This window comes from Polyodon spathula, chromosome 3, assembly GCF_017654505.1.
Source record: "Polyodon spathula isolate WHYD16114869_AA chromosome 3, ASM1765450v1, whole genome shotgun sequence".
NCBI classification, from domain to species: Eukaryota; Metazoa; Chordata; class Actinopteri; order Acipenseriformes; family Polyodontidae; genus Polyodon; species Polyodon spathula.
In genome coordinates this window covers 10,191,294-10,203,173 of record NC_054536.1, presented here as the reverse complement: position 1 = coordinate 10,203,173, position 11,880 = coordinate 10,191,294, and the positions used below count along the sequence as shown (strand labels likewise).

Sequence of the window (11,880 nt, the reverse complement as noted above, 5' to 3'; positions counted from 1 at the left end):
CCCACTCGAGTAAGACAACATGAGTGGGATAATTGGGGCTAGTTTTTAAGACGGGACTGTGTGTCGGTAATTCAAACAATACTGCCACCAGCATGTGTTTTATAACAGCTTTAAAATGTCTGAAATAATTTCAGATTCCTGTTGCTGTTTTGAATTGGACTCTGATTTCCTTGAGAACGAGTTTACCGATCTGTCTGTGTCTGACTTATCTGAACATCCTGTAGCCCCATTAACACAGGTACTGCAGGAAACAACAGAGAGGCTGCAAATTGACAGAGTGAGCTTGATGTTCTATCATAAAAGACAGTTGCAAAGAGGCCATAAACAGGGTTTGAAATGAATCTGCGTCGAAGCATAATCCACTGACAATAAAACTAAAGATCCAGCAGGTAAAATAATCCCTGCATGAATTGATTTAATATAAAAAATGTACAAATTGTATTGCTATTTATTTTAAATATAAACAAAATACTGAATGCTCGTTCGTGGTATATGTTTTTTTACCCCCTGCAGCAAATAAAAAGCACATGCCATGAACGATCATTCAGTATCCTTTACATGCTCACCTCACCCGCATGTGTCAGAATCTGTAACAACAGTGCATCAATGGAAACCATGTTGTGTTTCTGATAGATGGATCCACCCCTAATTAAATACGCAATCAGGATGTCGTATAAAGAGCCCTTGGCCCAAATCTCCCTTTCGTTTCTTTTCCTGGCATTATTCGACTCTGCCAAACATCCTTCCTGCATCCCCGCCATTGTCAGACAAAAGTATTCAGCTCCAGGATCCTGCAAGCATACTTCTACCATGCTTGCTTCTCGTCAGAAACCGACTTACAAGCTCTATTTATAAGAAATATTTCCTAAAGCACCAGGGCTTCCTAAGAGCTCATTGCATTGCTTCTCGAATCTGATCTTTCTACTTCCAAGCATGCCCTCGTCAGTACAGTCCAGACATCTAAGTCCACCTAACCCAATTCTCCCAGTCTGACTCGGATCCCTGTGATCCAGTTCCTACTAGCCTGGAATTTCTCTGGAATGAATTGGATTCCAAAAAAGTGGAAGCTAATCTCCTTCTGGCTCAGCCTACTTTCAAGCTGGAATAATATCTCATCCCCCGCTGCTCTCAACTTATACACCGACGCTGCTCCCTCTCAGGGTTTTGGTGGGATTGGTTCTATGGGAACTGTCCCACACAAATTCTACATCTATCGGGGAAGACCAATCCTCAGCTTTATTCGAAGTGTACCCTATCGTAATTGCCACTGTAATCTGGGGCCATCAATGGTCAAGTAAAGTGATCACATTTTTTTCTGACAATTTATCTATGATGGAAATCCTATTCCTCAGCCTGGCAGCTGTTCTGCAGATTCTGTACTCTTTCCAAATCTCAGGCATCCTCTCCCACCGAACAGTCTATCATTGAATGTATTACTTTTTGTTACATTAAGCGGAATCTGTCTCTCTACCATAAAAAGCTACCTAGCAAGACTGCAATTTAATTTTCGATTATATAGAGTCCTCTTTTAATTTAACCTCCTTTCCACGTATTCGAATGCTGCTACACTGCATCCAAAGATACGCTCCCAGTCACCCCCTTCCAAACTACCCATTGCTAAAGAAGTGCTGCAATCACTCATCAACATTCTCAGTGGCGTCTGCTTCACCTCATACAAAGAAGCCCTCCTGAAAGCAATGTTCATCACAGCTTACTGCAGATTTCTTCGGTGCAGCAAAATCACCACCTGGGCCCAGGCTTTTGTCCCTTCTTCTGACCTTTGCATTGAAGATCTCCAATGACATCAGGTCATATATTCTTTACATTTAAAGCAGATTGTGAAAGGAAAGGGGTACTTATATATTTAAAACAAATGACCCTATATGTCCCTATTCTGCTCTTTCCAGCGACCCATCAATGTGCCCATGCCAGGTGATTTCATTCTGCAAGTTGAGGCGGACCAAACCGGGTGTAAGTACTAAACTCCATCTGCTTATCGTTAATAATCTAATTCTGAACACTCGGCTATAGTACAAGGTAGGCTGGGCAGCGCTCTTATATTTAGTTTTTTGGGGGGGTATTTGGTTTGTGCTACTCTTCTCAGCTGATATGATATGTAGGTATATGTGGCAGGAAATTGATTTGCGGTGACGTCAGACCAGATGAAAGCACACATAGGTCAGGTAGCTGCAATTTCAACAAAAAGGCACGGTGTGCACAGTTTATTAAACAACAAAAATAAATAAAATATTTAAACAAAAGAAACACTGCTCACAGAGCACAGAAATAAAAGAGCTAAACAAAAACAAATCACAAACACAAATAATAACTGTTAAGGTCTGGCTGGGCAGTAGCCTTCACGGATCCTTTAAGGGTTTTTAGTTTTGTTTTCTCTTCTCCCTCCTCTCTTGTTCCACCTCTCGAACACCCCACCCAGAGGAGGGAGAGCTACAGGCTTAAATACAGTGCTTGAGGGGTTTAACTAGTTCGTAATTATTCTATTACCCCCTCGGCCACAATCTGCACAAGTTTATTAATATGTGTGACTGCCAGCTAGTTTACCAATGCACTAGCCGACAGCCACACATTCACACAAGGTTTGTAAATAAAATACAGAACAAAACAAAATGCATGGCCACGCCGCCATATATACAAATGCAAAATAAACAAAACACACAGTTCACCGTCATCTATAAATACACAAAATAAACAAATACGATAAATCATAATACATAAATAACACGGGGCGAATGGGGAGACCCCATTCTAAAAATAAAAAAACTAAATACATTTCAGCAGGGCTTTCCTACCGCCCTCCTAGAGCAATAGACCGTCGCAGACCAGTGGCGGGCCTTGTCCTTTTGGGTGAAGGTGGCCCAGAGTGCCACGGTCCTGCCGCTGGCATGACTATCATTACTCAATAACCATTTCTTCACAATCAGCCAGTACACGGGGTAATGGAATGTGTCCAGAGTGCCATGTCCTGCTCTCTGGCAATAGCATCATCAAGCAATAATCATTCATCTCAGTCAGTCAGCACATGGGCAGCCCAGAGCTCAATGAACAAGGCCATGGGTCAAAAAAAGTATGTTACCTCTCTTGGTCCTTCTGTCAATACACAATACAGATTCGGTCAAATCTATCTTTGGTGGATGTCTCCTTTCTGAAACAACACTAGCCGTTACACTCTCTCGTCCTTACCTTCTGAGACTGGCTACAAAAAAATGTATGGGAATCTGAGTGGCACTAATATAACAGATCTATGACTGGACCTGAACGGGCAGCAATACAATGACGAGTCATGATATCTATATGCATTGCAAGGCTATCTCTGACTGTTTAAGGAGTCTTGTGCATTCTTTGTCTGTAAAGTCTGCAACACCAACGAATGCATACAAAGCAAATGCTTGAAAATGACACAATTTTTTTTTTAAAAAACCCAGTTGATATTCAGTTAAAATAACTACACTTGCCTTTTGTTTTCATCTATTTCGGATACAGACTAGCATAGCTGTTCTTGACTGAAGTCACTAGAAGAACCAATACAATTTTTTTTACAAGTGCTACTGATAGGATTCATGACAATAATTATAGTTGTCTTTACACTGCTTCAGTTTCTATTATTTTTAGGGACCTTCTCATGCTCAGCTATTTTAAACCAAGTCATCTATTCAAATGTTCACAAACCGTACCACCTAACAACATGTGCGTCTATCTTCTTTTGACATCATATAATCTATTATTGATGCATTTCTCAATAATTGTGTCAGAAGATCAATGCTAATAGATCTGCAATGCAACCTTAATAAATATGTTACAAGAATGAATATGTCGTCAATATCTAAAATCCTGACCATTACCCCCATCTACAACCTATTCACATGGGTCAAAACAGAGAACCACAGGTATTGATGGTCCCTCAACACATCACATCAGGGGACTGTGTACATACAGAATTAGTGAGCGTGTGATCAGTAGTGATTAATTGCAGTGATTTTATTGAAACAGCTGGGCAATAAAGGAACCTCTTCAGAAGGTGTTTCTCCCAGTGGCTTCCAAAAGGGATGAATGAATTTTAAAACAAGATTCACATCAATTTATTGAACGATGCAGAGCTTCTAGCTAAGTCTGCTCCTGAGAATTTGCAGTCCACATCTACTGGGAGCCCTGGTAAGATTTCACACATTTTTCAGATTTTTAAAACCCAGAATCATGTAAAATATTACTGATTTTTACACAATATAGCTGTTGATATGTAATCCTTACTGGCAATCCTACAGTACATGTATGTAGTTTAGGTGTCAGAAATGTAACCAAAATGCTTTTATGGAATTGCGGCTTGACCAATTTAATGTGATGTGTTGGTAGAGCATTTTCTTGGCCAATTAGAAGAATGCTAAATTCACAGATTTAAAAAGTGAAGAAATACATTTACAGATGGCATTCAAAAGCCTCATTCTTCATGGCTTAGTGAATCCTTGTGATGGATGGAGCTGGTGGATTAGCAGGGTAGCGATTAACCTGAGTGTCATACCCTAATAACTGGCTCAAAAATTGCAACACAATAACTCTCCATAAGCAATTCAGAAAATGTTTGTTGAAATATACACACTGGGTCAAATATTCAAACGCCTTGCATGTGTAGAGATTTTTTTTTCCGCAAGTCCGTTCTGCGAAACAAATTGTGCTTTTGAGTGAGATTCAAAATAGATGCTGCGTTGGAAAAAATGAGTTTGCGAGTTGCAAGTGCTTTTCCCTCAAATTTGGGGGAGGTGTCATTAATAATCACACAAGTTCACCACCAAGAGCTAAATTCAAGTTTATTTGCTTGCAAATCACTATGTTGCATGGAAATCACTTAAGATTGGTTACAGTCCTCTTAATTATTTCACAGGAAGTATTTCAGGACAATCTCTGTTTCTAGTTAAAGAGTGAACATGGCTTTCAGACAGCTATATTGGCAAATGCTAGCAGAGCAAGAGAAAAAGAAGAAATATTATACGGGCAGAATATACAGGCAATGTATAACATTCCTTGACTTGTCAAGAAGTCCTTAGTCGATTTATACTTTGATTAAAGATAGTAACAATTTAGTTTATTTCCAACTCAAACATTAAATTTATTTGTGGATTATTTTTAACAATGCTAATTACCAGTGCTTAATTTGTAAAGAAAGGTGTCAGGGCGCAACCAATGACAATAATACTGTTCTTAACATTCAAAATCATAACACGTTTATTTGAAAGAGTATTGTATGCACTAGTGTTAGATTTTATAATTACATATTCTACGTCATATATGCATCAGCAGTATGTGCAGAAAAGTAAATTAAAGGCAAATGCAGGACTATATATATATATATATATATATATATATATATATATATATATACACACACACACACACTGTCTCTGTTTAGCGTACACAAGAACTTGCAGAATGGATAAATCTGCGTTGAGAATTGTAAGAAAACACATTTGACAGCAAAACATTTAATGGCATTTTTAACTTTCATAGCTGAAGAGGTGCTCAGGCTATGCCTCGTCAAGCCCAATTAAGGCGTCTTCATTTTGCAAAATGTTGTGATGGTTATATACCTCAAGAGAGTTGTGGTTGGTTTCCTGTGTTCATTTATTATTTTCTGCCGCGCCAACGGTAATTGCAGTTTCTCTGCAACTCTTAGATTTCACTTGCGATTTTACCCAAACCATTAGCAAGGCAAGCAGTTGCGAGAAAGATGAGAACATTTGCAAGACCTTTGAATATTTGCATCAATGTTTTTTTTTTTGTTTCTACTGCTTCTATTGTATATGTATAAGACAGGTTATGCCAGTACAGCAAGCCTTACATGTGTTCTGTCCAGGTCTCCTTGTGTGAAGTGAACACACAGTGGTTGCTTCATAACATTCTTCATACTCAGTATTTTTTTTTTTTTAACAATGGAATGTAACATATTTTCTTGTCATTGTCCTTTTGGGGAATAATATATTTGATTTTGATTAAAATTGGGGAAGGGGCTGTGATAAGATTGAAAGTTAATACTAATGTGGGGGACATTTGACAAGAGGATAACTAAAGTGATGTTGGACACACACACATATGAAAAAAAACAACAAAAAAAAACACAAAGCTTTATATTCCATTTATTGACAGGATGACTTACTTTAAATACAACACAATGAAACAGTGATGCTGAATACATAAGATGAAAATAGTATAAAAAGGCATTTATCCCTCCCCAAAATGAAGACATTCCCAGCTAACAAAGAATTGCCCATCCCCAAAAATAAATATGAAACAATAAATAAAAAATAATCACTGCACAGCCCTAAACTCTTTGATTGCCATGGGGGGCTTGGTGAAAATTCAGGATTGTAATGTCTGGTCACAGAGAGCATCCACAGCAGCCAAAGGGTTACAGTTAGACATTGTAAACATAAAGACTGGTTTCAAAATGATCAGCCATGTTCACATCTCGCCATGGCTCTTTGACCTTTCAAGCAACCCATATTATGAAAACTAACAGGCAACACTTCGTTGGTTTAGATCCATTAGGAAGATAAATTAACTCATTTTGTATAATAATGTGATATGTCATTGCAACCTACTAAGTATAACAGAAATAAATGCATGTTGTTAAGTATTCTTGAGTGTAATCAATCAGTTTTAATTTAATTAAAATGAGTGTAAGCACCAAATGATGAAACTTGTTTGTATCTGCCAGTGAAACAGAACTTTAGCACCACAATCTAAGTTTGACATGACATCTTTAAAACACTGCTGCGTTAATTATATGAAGCTATATATGATCATGCATAAATTAAATGTATTTATTATTATTTTATTCATATCTTGTTGTTCTTGATTAAACATTGACTGCTAACCACACCAAAAACACCATGGATTAGAAAGATGCAATTAATTAGTTCACTAATAGCAAAAAAAACATTGCATACTGCTCACGGGGGTCAATAAAAACCCATAGCCGTATCGTATTTACTAGCTACTAAATCTGTAGCTCTCAATGATCTGTACCATTATTTCAAAGCAAAGTTCACCAGTTCTTAAGCAGATATGATAATTGAATTGATACTGAGATACATATATATATATACTATATAGAGATGATATATATCTATATTATCATATATATATATAATATATAAATATTTTTAGACCCAACTCTTGGTTTGGGACCAAACCCTGGTATATATAGCAGATATCCATCCATATTTAAAAAAAAAAAAAAAATAAAATAAAAAAAAATAAAACCCCTGAAAAGAGAAGATTACAGAAACCTGCATAGTTGCGATATTCACTGTTTGGTTATCATAATGCTTTGGAAGTCCCTTCCAAACACTCTAGGTCAGAAAAGCAAGCAAGCAGAATAGGAATACCCTTTAACATAGTCCATAACAATAGTCCCCATAGCCCTCCTGTCCAAAAACAAAAATCACTTACTGGTGTACAAGTCCTGGCATTCTGGGAAGGACCTCTTAAATACTAATGCTGGCAGTCAGTTGCTTATTACTATGCATTTAATTATTATTCTTCTTATTTTTTTTTTTACAATCCTACCACAAACCTGCTCTGTAGGCAGATTGAAAAACAAATCTGTACTTAGTAGTACTCAAGACACAACACAACAGGGTAATGCTGTAGTGGCTCTTGATGTCTAATAAAAATGTGTCCTTGTACCAGGAAAAAAGAACCTTAGACAATGAATATGACTGAAACTAGATTTTTGTAGGTGCTGTTGGCATAACTATGTGCTACAGCACATAAAGAAAAAAAAGCAACAACTATACATACCAACCTTTAAACTATTTATGATGACAAATTCATCTGTTTTCTTTCTTTTTTTTTTTTTTAACCCAGAATTTAGATTACATTCTGTGAATCTACCTTGGCACAGGGAATGTTGGAATGTATGTGCTAAAGAACTATGGTCATAATGAGTGATCTGCCCATATTTACATGAGGAGGCCTGTAAAGTTTTGGAATAAGCCAATTGTTATAATGTCATGAAGTATGACGTTTCTGCCATTGTAATTTGCTTTTAACGTCTCTTCTGTAAGTTGGAAAAAAAAAAAAAAGACTTTTAACTGTTAAGCATGTCTTGAATCTTTTTAACTACTGAAGCAAATTGATACTACAGTTTTCAAGGAGTTACAGAAACGTAATGATCTTCTGAAAGACCTCAGCTTTCTTTGTAACATGACTTGATCTTTTTTTCCCGTTGTGCCTGATATATTTCATTTTAAAGATAGCCTCGTTTTTTTTCCTTAAGAATGGACTTGGCATATCATTGCCCATACCATAGGAAACCAATGTGTACTGGTCAAACAAACAATTAAGAGCACATCCATGAAATAGCCATCAGTTCTTTAAAACATGAATGGAGCAGTATAAAAAAACACAAGAAAACAAGATTTGTAATTAAGGCTGTTAAAATACTGCAGGGAATTTTGGCCCCTGTTTCGAGACAGACTGCGACAACAGTCAAAGATCCCAACTCCCATTTGCAAAGGATCAAACGCAGTGATTATAGTCCACAAAAAAAGAACAAAGTTATCCACTGTGGAGAGAAATCGTTTATTTGGGTGTGCGCTTTAAAACAAAAAGCAGTAAAAAAAATTTAAAAAAAGGTTTAAAAAGGGGAATTAAATGAAATATGTTCATTAAAATAATACATTGAAAAAACTTAATTAAATAGAAAAGTATAACTTGTTAACGCCAGCAAGTTTACTATGGGCTTTGAGCGTGCAGAAGAAATAAGAAAAGGCCAAGATACTGAACGGTTTGCCAATGAAAGACAAAGGACTTGAAGTAACAGAGGATACTGTGTATCATGGAAGCTTCCTAGTTGAATTCCCCACACATGCTCAGAACAGGTGGGGGACTATACGTCAGCCACCCCAAGGTGGGAAAATGCCTGCTCCTCACGTGGCAACAGCATTATTAGTCTGCATGTTACATTTCCAGGTATTTCCAATGCCATGGAAACAGCACGCCAATCACACCCACTCTTGCATAGAGCGTTTACAGTACAGTATGTGGCGAGGTGTGCCTTTCCTTTTGAATTGAAAGACAGTGTAAACCAGGACAAGAAGACACAAGGCCAGTATGCAGGGGATGACGATGGCTATGGCTTTCACAGTATTCGCCGTGTTGTCCAGTTTGATCACGATGTCAACGTCATCCTGAGGGTGGTGACTTTCTTTCTCTCTATCTGTTGATCCATCACATCCCATGAAGTCTTTAAGGATGGACCGTGGGTACCCTGGTTCCACTCTGAGCTTCTGATTGTTAAACTTCCAGTACTCCTTCTCTTTGTAGAAGTATGTGAAGCCTACACAATTCGAGGAAGAAAACAGTTGGATAGTTGCTGTTGTAAAGGAACAGGGATGGACACTTTGGAAGGGAGGTGTTGTTAAATACAGGTTGACTTTAGGGATTTGAATTTGACTTGTTCTATTTCTTACTAAAATAAATCAAGAGTAAAATAATTTCCAGAACATAACATAACTCAATCACAATATAGCCTATATATTTTTGGGCTGCACTAGCCAGTTTGGCAGAAATGTATGGAATCTGTTTAAAATAGACAATCATCGCAGTAAACTCAATGGACTTTTTTCAAAATACACCACACAAGTGAGAAATACTGCCTGTTTATTATTTATTTAGATCTTTATATAGTTATTTGATATTTAGAATAAGGAAATACCTATCAAAGTTTTATTATTTCTATAAGTGTTGGTCAAATTGAATTTAATCTGCAGACATTCAACAATTAAATACATTCATTCATTAATTAATAAAAAGATAAGACTTTGGTACTTCAATCATTGTTTAAAATCCTAAATCAAAGTCTATCCACTGGAATGTCATTTGTATGTTTTAAAGGTATTTTAGCTGCTTTAAATAGGCTGTGGTTGTGTACATCCAGTTAAGAGACTGTGCTATGAAAAGATTAAAAGGTTTATACATGTACCGTTCTCTTTGTCGACAAAAGCTCCCTGAGGAGAATCTGGAATACCCTTCCACACAGTGATGGGTTTGGGATAACCTGGGTCCATGGCCTTCATCTCTTCATTATACCTCCAGTACCTGAACAGAAAATGCTATTATCAGTTTATAAAAATAAACAAACAAACACATAAATAAATAATTATCAAGGAATGATTACTTTTACTTGCATCATTTCCCATAGTACACAGCAATACATTTTGCTTAATGTTTCTATGGAACATACATCAACCAGTCGCAGTTTAGCAAGGCTTGTGGACTGATGCATATATAAAACTGTTCAAGAGAGAAACACTTATACATCATTCAGTATAAAATATGTATCACCCTGGTATGCTTAAACAAGTAGCAGTACATTACTCTCTAAACCACTAGATTTCTTCTGCAAGATACATGCATCACACATGCACAATTAATACTGCAGTGACAGACCAACTGGGGTAAACTATTTTTGGTCTTAATTGCTGTTTGAGCATTCTGGTTCACATCTTAACCTTAAAATCTATGTAAGTATATTTTCTTATTATTCTAAGTGTGATTCACAACTAGTGGTTTCAGATATTACATCGTTTAGAGTATTGAAATGCAGTGTTATACCTACTGTAATTACCATACTATAACATCACTCAGAATATAAAATGCATGACTACGATGCTTTGGATTAACCCCTTTGTGCACCTCATGCAAACTACATTATCAAAAAAAAAAAAAAAAAAAAAACCCAGTATACTACATAGAATCCTATTACCAGTATATTGTGCAAACTCATAAAAATCACCTGTGTGGACCAAGATGGACTAAAAATGTTTCCATTTCTGTGGTAAAAGCCAATTAATAATGAAATGAACAGCGTTTGCCCATACTAATGGGCACCACTGTATGGTAACTGAAATCTAAAACACATTCATCTATGAGCAGGAAGAAATCATTTTAAAGCCTTGTAGGTATGTTTTTACAGTTGGAGCTGTCTGGCGTGCTTGTCTGCTTGCATTCTTAAAAAGCCTCTAGCAAATGCAATAGTCTTTAATTCCAATTTTAGAAATCCTTTCATTTGTTTCAATTTTTTGTACAGTGCCTTGGGATGCTTGTACATGAATGACGCTATATAAACGAAATTGAGATGGTACGGCATCCTAAATATCGGCCCATCAGTTTGCCATACATACAGCCTTGCCACTGTGGATGGAGTGCCTAAAATCCATCATTTACTTACAGTCATTTACTATTAGAGTTCATACTTTTACAAATAATTACAAGTATTAGCATATTTACAATGTCAAAGGACTAAAACCATTAAATAACATGAAAGGTTTTATGAGAAAGAAAGAGAAAAAACATGCTCAAGATGCAGTAAAAAGTCAAAATGCTGAGTTTTGAAATCAGGAGGTACTTGATTATAGAAACAACTTCAATCAGACATCACTCAACAGCACATGATTTTCAAAATAGTTGCCAGGATGGCAGCTATCTGACAAGCTACGTTTTAAATAGGTAAGAAGCAACCAAAATGGTAGACACACTTTGATTGAGGGACAGTCATTGTAATGACATGAAACATATTCAGTGTGTTCTAGTTTTCTTATTCCAGCAATAACTGTTGAAGGCATGTCTTTTGAAATCAGAAGAAGGACAAAATCCTAATTGCTTAGATGTGATCATAGTGGTGTCTCATTCCCACAATTCTTTTATTGGAGAAACAAAATATGTGGAATTTTATATAGGAGATCTAAACATTCCATTAAGAGTTACAGCAGTTATTTTTAATTGTTTCCAGTCTGTAATGTGTAAACGTTTGAGGTAGGCCATTTACTGCAAAGTATCACTGGCATTATTTTTTTCTGAAACGGG

The 11,880-nt window shown here is 36.6% G+C and overlaps 1 protein-coding gene across 2 annotated transcripts in view; it reads right to left on the bottom strand.

Moving 5' to 3' along the window:
* Positions 1 to 8,581: 8,581 nt before the first annotated feature.
* Positions 8,582 to 11,880, bottom strand: part of LOC121312706 (matrix metalloproteinase-16) — a 53,554-nt gene continuing 50,255 nt past the window's right edge. For both annotated transcript variants that reach the window (XM_041244396.1, XM_041244397.1), the window contains 2 exons: positions 9,998 to 10,113; positions 8,582 to 9,352 (listed from right to left, as the gene is read on the bottom strand). In XM_041244396.1, coding sequence (XP_041100330.1) covers positions 9,018 to 9,352; positions 9,998 to 10,113 — 451 coding nt within the window. In that variant the 3' untranslated portion in view covers positions 8,582 to 9,017. The remainder of the gene's footprint in view (positions 9,353 to 9,997; positions 10,114 to 11,880) is intronic.